The sequence below is a fragment of the Durio zibethinus genome, chromosome 21 (genome assembly GCF_047325235.1).
Source record: "Durio zibethinus cultivar Kanyao isolate XHJ-2024 chromosome 21, ASM4732523v1, whole genome shotgun sequence".
In the NCBI taxonomy this organism is placed as follows: Eukaryota; Viridiplantae; Streptophyta; class Magnoliopsida; order Malvales; family Malvaceae; genus Durio; species Durio zibethinus.
The window spans coordinates 2733775-2746646 of NC_143182.1; the positions used below are offsets into that span (position 1 = coordinate 2733775).

The window sequence follows — 12872 nt, forward strand, 5'->3', positions numbered from 1 at the left end:
AATCAGAAGTTCAAATCTTAACTTCCATGGAGTCCCACCCCGTTGCTTATAGTATTATGTGAGATGCCAATACAATGTCTTGCAAAAGCACAAACTAGAGGATCTCACGCGCCCGAGAGCATAGCATAGGTTTGCCCACAGAAATGACAAGTGAAGAACAAGAGAAAATAATGACCTTGGGAGAGCCCTTAAGATGATTTCTACACCAACCACAAAAATAATAAAAAAAATTGACTTGTTATTTTCATAAGCACGATTCACAGCGAGGGAAAGAATTCTCTTCCGTGCTTTTGTCATGGTCGTAAACCTTAAACTGGACGTCCTGTTTTGCCTTGCAGAGCATATTAATCAGAAATGTCAACCATCAGGTTCCTCACAGTGGAATGCTGGAAGTCTGATTCCGTGGATGTAACCTTGTAAATGGTCTATTATGAAAGACCTAGGTAAAAGTTTTCATTTACATTCTTCCTTAGAAGCTGGAAAGAGGGAGAGAAAAAAAACGCAACATGAAAATCCATATCATTGCAAGGTGACAAAGACAAATATTCTATGATACCAGTTTAAGCCTTATGAAATAAGGAAACATATCATGTATATTAGTTTAAAAAAGTTCTCCCTTGTTTAAAAGAAAGATATGTATAAACATCTAGGGGAAAGAAGACAGATAAATGAGACAAATAACAAGTTGACGCTTGATCAGCTGCCATTCATTTCTAGAAGTTCTTTTCTTTCTTCTCCTGTTATTTTTTCCTCATCTGACCATGAATCATTTTTCTGAAAGGAAAGATAAAAACATAAGAAACTATCGAGATAATTATATTATACAGAAAGGAAATATTGAAAATACCTATCGATCTTTTGCAGTGGAGAACAGCCTCATAAATTGAGTTCTCAAGATGACACGAATCACCCATTGAACAAGCTGTAATCTGTTGTGGAGATGCTTGGGGTGAACCGTTCCAGCTCTTAACTTTCCACGTCCTCCTGTCAGTATCATCAACCCTGGTACTTTTTCTTAGGCACCTTACCTTATGGCAGAAAGTTCTGAGATGTCCAAAAAGATTTTGTAAGATTTGCAGTGTTGATTTTCTCCACTTTCTAAGAAAGCTGCAATGAATCCTCCCTGTTGGAATTTCAGTTCTTGAAGAAAAGGATGACCTAAGTGTCGTTTGGATTGAATCCAAGGCATTGCATGACTCTCTCTTTGAAGAATCAATATAAATGGGTCTGATGAAGCCATCGGTAAAAAGCTCATCAGCATGAATAAAAGCTGCAGGAGTTTGAGCAATAGCATCAAAATTGAAGTTCTGGTCTGTCGGAAATCTATTGGACCCTACCATCTCATAGTTGAATTCTTCTGAGGTACCTCCATAACAATTGTCAATAGATGCCCTGGGGGGCTCATTGAGGCCATCTAAGGAGGGTTGATAGTCAGACAACCAACTATAGGAAAAACTCTCAATGGCTAGAGATTGTGAGGTTTCCATTAGCAACTATTAATGTGTTTGAATAGTGAAGATTAAAATTTTATATACTCTTACAGGGGGAAAATGACATAATTGGTAGTTTAGAGTGACCACAAGACCATGGTGACCACAAGGGCACACATTGTCTATTCTGTCAAAGTCAAGCAGGAGATAAATGGGCCAAGGTAATCTGTGAACCAAATCGACGGTAGGTTGTATGTTTAACTTTGTTTTCTTGTATAGCTAATCCATCGTTACAAAATGATCCGTGTGATTGCCAACTGTCAGGAAAAGTCTTCACGCGATTGCAGCTAAGAATAGTCAGTCAAATTTTATAATAAATTTATTCAACATTTGTTAGATATTATTTAATGGATAAAAAAAAAATTTTAAATTTTTTTTTTAAAAAAAAATTTAATAGATAAATTTAACTTGTAAAAAAAAATTATAAAAAGAACAAAAATTTTAATAAACAAATTTATATGTTTATAAATAAATAAAATTTCTATAAAATTAAATATAAAAAAAAGTAAGAGAGTTGTAAAATTATATAAGACAAACACTTTATAAGATTACTGAAAATTTATATTTTATGAGTATATATATTTGTATGTTTATGAGTAAATTATAAGAGATTGAAAAAATCTGCATAAATATAAATATATAAGTGCGCGTGAATGTGTTTAGATTAAAAATACTCTATAAAATTAAAGAGAATTGAAAGAACTTATAGATATTAATTGTAAATGATTGATTTGATATTTATTTATAATTTTCTACAATTAATAAATTTTATTTATCATCTATGGACGTAAATCAGTTAAATCAAATCACGTTAAATTATTCTTTTGTATGATTAATTAATTATTTGACTTTACTTCCACTGACTTAATAAGATATAAACTTTTTAAACTAACAAGTGATACCAAAACTGTAGTGATCTCAACAATTGCTTCAATTGCTTTCATATTTCGGTAAGGAGATAAAATTATCAATTTTAAAAGTTCCTTTTCTCTAACACATTGAAAATTCAATATTGAACGTGAAAAAAATAACAAGATTCCTTGAAAATTTACAAAAAGAAAAAAGATTGAAAATAGAAATACCAGTTGCCCATGCATACACTCACCTTTCTTACTTTAAGTAACTTTCAGAACAGAAATGGAAAGAACAAGCTACTGATGAGTATCATGCCTATAATGACAAAATATCCAAATTCAAAAATGGTGTCATTGAAGCTCCTCACATTTTTTTGATGGTCTTCTAGATTTCATATTACTATATGTATTAATACAACAAAATTTGGATAACCTATATGCCAGAAACTTTTTAAAACTACATTGCAAAATATTGTTGACAATTTCAATATACTATTTTGATAATATATCAAAAACAATGTAACTGCCTGATTACTGTGAATCTGAAGTGGTCATAAACAAGAACTTCTCAAACACAGCTATGTAGCACACAGTGACCAAAGTCAGCCAAAGGCAGCATAAAACATTACTTAATATGCTTTAATACTGATGCTTGAAGTTTTCAATGTACAATCATGTCCTCCCTGAAAGAAATGGAGCAAATGGAACAAAGAAGAAAAACAAAGACACATGTACACAGACAATTTAAATCAACAAATAGCTAACGCCCTTGGCAGACTAAGCAAAGTTGTGCCAGGATTCTAATGCCAAATTATGTGTGCATTGCATGATACCATAGATGAGAAAATGAGGATTTATTTCCAAATAAAAAACAAGGTTAGAAAATGCATACATAAATTGACCACAATATAATGCTTATAACTAGTGATAAATAGGATTTTCAGTAACCACACAAAAGATCGAGGTATAATTACATGAGAAAGAAGAAATAAATGCCTTCCAAATTTTGGTCATAAAAATGTTAAATAGTAACATTTGAGGGAGGTAAGGTATTACTCTTTTTAACCAATATTCTACTATAAAAAATAAATCACCAAAGGTTTTTGAAAGGTAAAGGAGGGAGCACTACAGCTTAAATGAAGGATCTCTACCAAAAGCCTAGCACACCCTCGACACTCGAGGTAACCCAGAACTCTAAAGCATCAAATCTTTAACAAAAGAGGAAAAAGAACTGGACAGGGGTCAATAACTGATTAACTGGTCAGACTGGAAATGGATGCCAAAACTTTTCCGAGACATAAATTGAATAATCAGGATGTAACTAAAAAGAAAGTCAAAGGTTCCCTCATTTCCTTTCAACACTGAAGCAACTTCTGGATGCATCCCATGTGTGACTGTGCAATATGATAGGCCAACAAATTCCAAACCCTGTAAGTGATTGGCCACATTATTTGATTTGTGTGATTGTGTTGTAATGTTAAAAAATCCAAAATCCTAGAATCTCCATCTAGATTATTTGATTTGTTATTTCAAACACACAGGGAGCATAACTAATGTGCTTAAGCAGTAAAACATGCACAGATGGATGTGAAAACAAATTCCAATTATATCACAAAATGGGGAACATTCTTAAGAATTTTGCAAAAGACCAAGATGTTTCAATTATTTGCATTTTTTCACCTTTTTTTTTTTTTTTTTTCAATTCTAGCTTGTGGAAAGGAAAGAAGGACTACAAAAGCCTTCCCCCTGAAAGTATCAGTCTATGGTTGATCTTCAGGAAAGGAAGCTTATGTGAACCATATTATATATGCTTAGTTAAGCAAAATTGATAATATGTTAATGTGGGAATATAAATAATGATTCCCACATTTACTTGAGGAACTCTAAATCTAATAAAAGGTGAGTGTATTTAAGGAAAGACAAATATACTAGTTCAGACTCAGACAAGAAGTCAGAACAAGACTTGCTCAAGTCAAGAGTGCAGTTGATCTAGTTCTAAAGAACATGTCAGATGAAAACAGGCAGTCGCTTGATTTCACAAAGCCACCTGCTCAAAACTCAAACGTGAAGGCCTAAAAAAAACACTTTTTCTCGACCAAAGATACTCGACAGATCGCTAAACCAAACAAGAAGGGAGCATTGCTTGACACTATTCAATGATTTCAATGAGACAGAGAATATGGAGGTGCAAAACAAAATAAATGGACAAAATGCAAGCAAAACCCATTGCAATTTTAGGGTATTGAGTTGAACTACATTGTAAAACAAGTTCTTGAGTACAGAAAAATCTAGTAAAATGGCAAACAATAAAGACAAGGAGTGGTGGAATATACATACATACATACATATATACATACATATATGTATATATATATATATATATATATATATGTCGAAACAATGAGTGGGGGAACATATTAAAAATAGTGTTTAGTCTTCCACCTTTCTAGTGGCTATGAGGATTTTACGGTCCTGGTCTCGAACAAAAATCTCCTCCCTTCTCCCTTTGTAAGGGTTATGACATGCCCTCCCCTGCACATAAAAAAATAGTGTTTAGGGTATTACCCAGAGTTCAAAATATAGGAATTTTCAAGTTATCAGAGCCATTGTAATCTAATATATATAATTGTTGAAAAATAAAACTGGGTCTTACTGTGTTTTCCAGTGCAGTGAAGTTGTGCAGCTGAAAAACAGAAGGCGGCTGAAGGGGCAACTACCTACCGCCAACTGCAAAGGTCACGCGGTTAGACTACGCCGTTTCATGAGATCTCCCCACATATTATATTAATTTTATTTCCCCATCACAATGGCGAATTTGCTTTGGTTGTTGAATTTGAATGGAACCGTCCTTCACTCTTAGTAGAGATCAGAGTTGGGGATTATAAGAGAGATTTTATTGGGGGTGGCTCTGAACAGACGCATATTTTCTGTCCACACTCCTTTTTTTTTTTTTAATTACCTGATCTTATTTCTCTCTACATTTTCACAAAATTTTATATCAAACTTTTGTATCTGATAAATTTAAAATAAATTATGTTTAAGACTTTAAAAAAATCAATTAGAAAAAATATCCTAAAAAATTTTCATACCATCAAAAAAAAAAATCATTTTAAATAATTATAAACTCATTTATATATTGATAAAAAAAACTATTCATGTGAGTTTTAGATTTCTTTTTTATTTTAACATTTTGAAAAAAAATTGAATTTATAAATTTTAAAATTTTAAAAATATCATATTTACAATTTCAAAAGTTTAAAAATAAAAGGATTACGAAAGGAAAAGGAAATTAAATAATTTTATTTAAAACTATTTTTTAAAAAAATATAAAAAATAAACTGTGTTTAGAACCACTCATTTTATTGTATGCAACCTTAAAATGACTTAGTAAAATACCCAAAAGAATCGTTGAAATTACAAAAATGAAAAATGAAAAAATAAAAATTGTAAAATTTAGACCTGAAAACGTGAATTAAAAAGGTAAAATTTAGATTTGGAAAATTGTAAAATATAACCAAAGTCTGATATTCATATTAAAGCCAAAAAGAATGAAATTTATCTTCATTAATTGAATTAAGCTTAAGTGATTAGATAAATCATTAATTATTTGAACCATAAAATGTAAACACTCTTTGCATTAATTATTTGTCTATATATATATATATATATATGTATGTATGTATATATATATATATGTATTGCGATAATATAGCACAAGAATAGCAAATATGCATATAAATTTGTAGGAGAAATTCAGTGAAATTTGGTAGCATGACTTTTAACAGGATCTTTCCAGGAAAAAGCCTTCTGATTCTTTCAGGATTCACGAGTTTGAGATGTGTTTAAAGTTTCTGCTCAATACTCCCAGCTAGGCAATGCCCTTGCCGTGCTTGAGATTTTCTAATATAAGTGTTTTAAGGATCAGCTAGCAGGCGATCGCTTGATCAATACGAACTCACCAAACAAGACAAATTGATTATCCACTCAAGGAAAAAAAAAAATCAAAACGCGTAAGCCTTCTAAACTGACATTTATGTCTGGAGGAATTTTACATTTCCAAAGACTTGGTCAGTTCTAATTAAATGTATTCCTCTTGACAGTTTTCTGCGAAGAGTGTAAACAAGTCAGATACCATGGAAGCGGGCAACAAAAGCCAGAGATAAGCCAGTTTTTGAATGAAATGGTGTTTTGGCTTCAAGGACCGAGTCTTTGCAAGCCCCGTTACCCATCATTTGAAATGTTCATGCATGATAGCACGAGACAAATTGATGGAAGCGGCAAACCATGAGCGGCAGATGCAGAAAAATGTGTATTAAAATATCATTAGCAGTGGGGACATCCTTTTGTTATAAAAGCCATCCTTCTCTAACATAGATTGGCACTAAAGTTAAACAAAAAAAAAAAAAAAAAAAAGGTAAAACAGAGTGAGCTGTAGCATTATCATTTATCAGGCTTGTTATAACGGCATTTCAAGCAACAGTCTTGTTTCCTTTTATTTATTTTCTGATGCTAATGCTAGCAGCATGCTCTAACGCTGGTGACATCGCCATCTACTGGGGCCAGAATAAAGATGAAGGCACCTTGGCAGATATTTGTGCCACGGGAAATTATGATTTTGTAAACATTGCTTTTCTGCCTAAGTTCGCCAATGGTCGCCAACCCATGTTAGACCTTAGTGGTCATTGTGATCCATCTATTAATTGCTGCACTTTTCTAAGCTCTAACATAAAATCATGTCAAGCCAAGGGCATCAAAGTTATGCTTTCTATTGGTGGAGATGCTGGTCGCTTCTATTCTCTTACCTCATCTGATGATGACAGGCAAGTGGCAGAGAACCTTTGGAATAACTTCCTGGGGGGACGCTCGGACCAGCTGTTCTTGGTGGAATTGACTTTGATATTGAGCTGGGATCAAAGCAACACAACGATTATCTTGCGAGGTACCCTAAAGGGTTTAGTAAGCAAGGAAAAAAAGTGTACTTAGCTGCAGCTCCTCAATGCCCTCTTCCTGATACATTTTTAGGAAGTGCCCTTAAGACAGGTCTTTTCGATTATGTTTGGATCCAATTCTATAACAACCCTTCTTGCCAGTACTCCTCCAGGGATGCTAGCAATTTTGAAGATGCATGGAAGCAATGGATATCAGATATCCCTGCTACAAAGATTTTCCTGGGGTTGCCTGCATCTTCTGAAGCAGAAGAAAGTGGTTTCATTCCTGTGGCTGATCTCACTTCAAAAGTTCTTCCTGCCATTAAAGGTTGTCCATGCTCTGGTCCAAGTTTTATGATGATAAAATTGGTTACAGTTCATTCATCAAGGGCCATGTCTAAAATTTAAATCAAGATTATCTCATTGACGTATGCCCCCTAAGTTGCTAGCGACAAATTATTTTAATTTCTGTAATATTCTTTATTCATGTTCCAGTCTATCTTTGAAATATATGCAGATTTGATGTTTTAGCTTCAGTTTTCTGTTTCGATTTTTATGCTAATTAATTATCATTACCATGGGAGATAAATCAATTTAAACAACTAAGAGTTTTTTGAATATAAAATGGATAAACTCCGCTGATTATAATATGATTTTACAGTGGCTTGACCTGATATGGTTGGACCTAATAAGTGTGGTTTCGTTCATTTGTATGATCATGGCAACCAATAGCAATCAATCATATCAATTAAGGTTTTTTAGGAGCTTGAAGGAGTTAACCTGATCGGAAGAAACTTTTTTTTTTTAATTTTCAATTTAAAAAAGCATAAATATCAGCTCTAAAATTTCAAGCATCAGTTATCAGTTTATAACAAATCTATTTTGAACAAGTGTGTCTGAATGAGATTAAAATTAACTAAGCACATGAAATTTCCGTTTTGTAGGTGCTTTTCGGGTGACAAACAAAATTATTTGGTTACTTCTCATCACAACATTATGGTCTTCTCTGAAAGTAGCGAACATAAAGTAAAAGAAAACAAGGAAAGAAAAAGAAAATTTTGAAATATCATGATAATTCTTTAATGTTTGAGCAGCCGCCGGTACAAAAGGTATAAATACAATTAGTATACTAGTACGGCAGGCAAATGAAGTGTTGAGGTCTAATGTCCATGTTTTTATATTTCTAGATTGGACAGGTATTGAAGAGAGGATTAACAGAATTGGACAGGGTGTCTTAAAAAAATGAATTGGACATGGAGCTGTGGGACAGGGTGAATGCCCTAGGAATTAATGTTCAACAAAAGAGTCCTAGGAATTGCCATTAAATTGGCGGGTTGCTTGCCTGAAGCCTGTGGCTAGTCATTAAAATATTCAGACAGGATAGGATATTTAGACGAAGTACCCACCAAGTTACGTTCTCAAGCGCAAAAGCTCAGGATAGTTGTCAGACTACAAGCGGTATTTTCTACTATAAATGTGCTGTTCCACCACCATAGTTCAACACGCAAACAGCACAACGGTAATAGATTCGTAAAGTAACTGAGCTGAGCTGCCAACCTACAGCGCCCTGAGAATGGCATTTAAGCTGAAAATATCAGTTTCGTTCTTCTGCTTGATGTTTTTGATGCTAGCAACTGGTTCTAATGCTGGTGGAATTTCCATCTACTGGGGTCAGAATGGTAACGAGGGCACCCTAGCAGAGACTTGTGCAACAGGGAAGTATGAATATGTGAATATAGCCTTTCTGGCAACATTTGGTAATGGCCAGACTCCCATTATAAACCTCGCTGGTCATTGTGATCCCTATAGCAATGGCTGCACTGGATTAAGCTCTGACATTAAGTCATGTCAAGCCCAAGGGGTTAAGGTGATTCTTTCTTTGGGTGGAGGTGCTGGTAGTTACTCCCTTGCTTCCTCTGACGACGCCAGGCAAGTAGCAACATATCTTTGGAATAATTTCTTGGGGGGGACGTCCTCTTCTCGACCACTTGGACCCGCTGTTCTTGATGGAATTGACTTTGATATTGAGGGAGGAACAGGCGAACACTGGGACGAACTTGCAAAGTACCTTTCCGGATATAGCAATAAAGGCAAGAAAGTATACTTAACAGCTGCTCCTCAATGCCCATTTCCTGACGCTTGGGTTGGAAATGCTCTCAAGACGGGTCTCTTTGATTATGTTTGGGTCCAATTCTATAATAACCCTCCTTGCCAATACACATCTGGAGACATTGGCAACCTTGAAGATGCATGGAAACAGTGGACTTCAGATATCCCAGCGACTAAGATTTTCCTGGGACTACCTGCATCTCCTGAGGCAGCAGGGAGCGGTTTCATTCCTGTAAATGATCTAACCTCGCAGGTTCTCCCAGCTATAAAGCATTCCTCCAAGTATGGCGGTGTTATGCTGTGGTCCAAGTATTATGATGATCAAAGTGGATATAGCTCTTCCATCAAGAGCCATGTCTGAAATCTATATTTTCACTGTCATATGTGTATCTATCTCTACTTATATATAAATATGTTCCGCTATTTGTGAAAGTATTTTCAATTATGCGGCCCATCTTAGAATTGTGATATATATAGATACACACACACTTGCTTAACAGAATCCGCTAGGCTGTTGCTCAAAATTCCTTCCTCAAGCCACAATCTTAGCATTTGAGTCTATTTAACACGCATGATGCCATGATATACTGAATCTTATGCTCAGACTGTACTATAAGTTTCTTCAATATATGGCATATCTCATATTTTCAATTAAGAAGGAGACAATAAAAAATACTTTTAGAGTCTCTTAGCTTATAGTAATTTGATTTCTCGCATAATTACAAATTTGGTGATGTTCGTTCTATTTTTCTTTGATGTAATTTCTCCAATGCGTTCTGAATCCAACTTATGTGTGCAATTTTCAACTTATAAATTTTTTTTTTTAACTTCAGACAATTTGAAGCTGACTTTTCCATTACAGTTGTTATATCATGCCCTTGATGTGGGTTTTGTCAAAAGCTATCCGCCTTAATTGGGATAAAATTAAGATCAGCTATCTTGAACATAAAAAATAAAAATTGTTCAAAGGCCATTTTATTTAAATTAGGAAACTTATGCTTGGTCATCAATTGATGAATGGACCCAAGTTAAGATTAGTTTTAGGCTTCTCGAACTAAGATGTCCAAAGCGGCAAAGCCAGCAAAGGGACTTTATTGTTGATTATAAAAATCGTTATAATTTAGGTTTCATTCGGTGCAAAATTCCAAATCTAATGCAAGTTGGTTAGAAATGGCTTCAGAACAGAGGACTCAATGACAGGGCAAGACATGCACTCAGAGCTCCTATTTCCGCCCAGGCTTCAAAGTTTTTGAGCTCTAACCTGAATGTTTTTCTTAACAGTCAACATAGTAGACAATGGTTTTGTCCATTTCTGTAAGAAACATGAAAGAGGAATTTTCTAAATAAATTGAAATTTATAAGCCACTTTGTCTGTTGGATAATGTGAAACCTAGCTTTCTATTTTGAACTCATACGGCCTGAAAGATTTTAAGTTGCAAAACCCAGTCGTTAAGGTATTCGGTTTACATTGCACAGCCACTTTATGGGTCAACAAAACCATTTTTTGAGTCATTGCATTTTGCATTGCACTAGAGCTAATGAGCTATACTTGTATTCTGAACAGAATAAAAGGTCTCCCATGAAAAGACGTAGAGGGCTAGAGACCAAAATTTTAACTGCTAATGAGAGCAGTTGTAACCTTCAGTATCTCTAGCATTTGTCGCCTTTCAAATTGTGAGTCACATTTGATAGTTACCATATACAAGCAACTAAAGGAAAGGGGACAATATTAAGGCACCAAAATAGTAGATAAGGCTGGAAGTTGGTTCATCTCGTGAGTGATCAGACATGTAAAGACGTGGAAATTCATTTTATTTTCAAACAAGCCGTGTACGTTAATCCACAACCATATGCAGTTGATCCAGTGGGGACTACGTGATTAATCTTCTATAGCAACACAGAACATAGCCATCACTGAGCGAGGCTGTTCTTCTCGTATATATAAGAGCGTTTTCTACAAGCACCTCAAGCATCAAGGAGAAGGTTTAGCTATAATTGCAGTAACTAGTGTAGGATCACCAGATCAAGATGGCACTAAAGCTAGAAAGCTAGCAAGACCTCTAGCTTTTCTCTGCTCACTGGTTCTTTTGCTAAATGTTAATGTTGATGCTGGTTGAATTGCTATTTACTGGGGTCAGAACGGAAATGAGGGTACCTTGGCGGAGACCTGTGCCTCGGGTAACTATGACTTTGTGAACATAGCTTTGCTTGCAACATTTGACAATGGTCAGACTCCCACGATCAACCTTGCCGGTCATTGTGATCCCTACAGCAATGGCTGCACTGGATTAAGTTCTGACATTAAATCCTGTCTATCAAAAGGAATTAAGGTAATCCTTTCAATTGGAGGAGGAGCAGGGAGCTACTACCTTACCTCAGCTGAAGATGCTAGGCAGGTCGCTACTTACTTGGGAACAACTTCTTGGGGGAAAATCCTCTTCACGACCACTAGGTGATGCCGTTCTCGATGGAATTGACTTTGATATTGAAGGAGGAACAAACCAACATTGGGATGACCTTGCAAGGTACCTTTCAGGATACAGCAAACATGGTAAGAAAGTGTACTTAACTGCAGCTCCTCAATGCCCTTTCCCCGATGCTTGGGTTGAGGGCGCTCTGAAAACGGGTCTATTTGACTACGTTTGGGTTCAATTCTATAACAACCCACCATGCCAATAGACATCCGGAAATATTGGAAATCTAGAAGATGCATGGAAGCAATGGACTACTGATCTTCCTGCAACCAAAATTTGTTAGGACTTCCAGAAGCCCCTGCCGCAGCTGGAAGCGACTTCATTCCCGTAGCTCATCTTGCCTCAAAAGTGCTCCCTGCTATCAAAGGTTCAGCCAAGTATGGAGGTGTGATGCTGTGGTCAAAGTGTCACGGGCTCCGACCTTAGACTCGGAATCCGTGCGATCTTAAGCTTGGAATCTCCTCCTTTATGTCTAAGTCAGCCTAAAACACAAGCGTGCGGGCACTAGAACAATGGGAAGGGCTGATTACGCAAGTTAAAGAGAAACATGACAGGAAGACAGAATTCTAGAAATGCTCTTGTATTCACTGAAACAGAAGTGTTTGATGGTGTCCAAATGAGGGTGGAACAGCCCTCTATTTATAGTTGAGGCTCCAGCTACAACTTAATGGCATATCCCTAAAATAAAGGCTAAAATCATGGGATTATACAGATTACAATCAATCAGGATGCTAACTCCTGATTTTCAAGGTCAACCAAATCTGTCAGGATGCTGATGCTGATCCTGCCTGGTTCCAGAAGCTTTCCTTGCGTGTCCAGCACCTTGGGCCCTTCTAGATGTGGTGCGGGCAACTTGTATGCCAGGCCTTGGTCTCATGGGCTGGCCTGCAAGATGGGTGGGCGTTTGGAGCTCGTTTGCTAGGCTTTGCGCACAGATACCCGCCAGCACGCCTGGTCTGCAGGCCTCAACCTCTAGCTCGCCTGTTGGTCCGCCTGATGTGCCTGGCGCGCCCGCCC

General features: G+C 36.0%; 2 protein-coding genes, 1 long non-coding RNA gene and 2 pseudogenes across 3 annotated transcripts; 3 read left to right on the forward strand and 2 right to left on the reverse strand.

The window, feature by feature from the left end:
* Positions 1–491: 491 nt before the first annotated feature.
* On the reverse strand, positions 492–1605 carry LOC111305948 (putative membrane-associated kinase regulator 6). The gene is made up of 2 exons (XM_022903833.2): positions 848–1605; positions 492–774 (listed from the first exon to the last, which is right to left on the reverse strand). The coding sequence occupies exons 1-2, from the start codon at positions 1485–1487 to the stop codon at positions 767–769; spliced, it is 648 nt and encodes a 215-aa protein (XP_022759568.2). The 5' UTR covers positions 1488–1605; the 3' UTR covers positions 492–766.
* Positions 1606–4555: 2950 nt separating this feature from the next.
* On the reverse strand, positions 4556–5266 carry LOC149512769 (uncharacterized). The gene is made up of 2 exons (XR_016331439.1): positions 4998–5266; positions 4556–4876 (listed from the first exon to the last, which is right to left on the reverse strand). It is a non-coding gene; the product is annotated as an uncharacterized LOC149512769 (long non-coding RNA).
* Positions 5267–6181: 915 nt separating this feature from the next.
* LOC111306377 (hevamine-A-like) lies at positions 6182–7891 on the forward strand (annotated as a pseudogene).
* A 444-nt stretch (positions 7892–8335) lies between these two features.
* On the forward strand, positions 8336–10083 carry LOC111305949 (acidic endochitinase-like). The gene has a single exon (XM_022903835.2). It carries the CDS (start codon positions 8846–8848, stop codon positions 9740–9742), a length of 897 nt encoding a protein of 298 aa, XP_022759570.1. The 5' UTR covers positions 8336–8845; the 3' UTR covers positions 9743–10083.
* Positions 10084–10440: 357 nt separating this feature from the next.
* On the forward strand, positions 10441–12389 carry LOC111306378 (acidic endochitinase-like; annotated as a pseudogene).
* Positions 12390–12872: the final 483 nt, after the last annotated feature.

Bases quoted from the DNA above. Each gene is read 5' to 3' on its own strand.
- LOC111305948 (XM_022903833.2), bottom strand. From the start codon at position 1,487: ATGGAAACCTCACAATCTCTAGCCATTGAGAGTTTTTCCTATAGTTGG.
- LOC111305949 (XM_022903835.2), top strand. From the start codon at position 8,846: ATGGCATTTAAGCTGAAAATATCAGTTTCGTTCTTCTGCTTGATGTTT.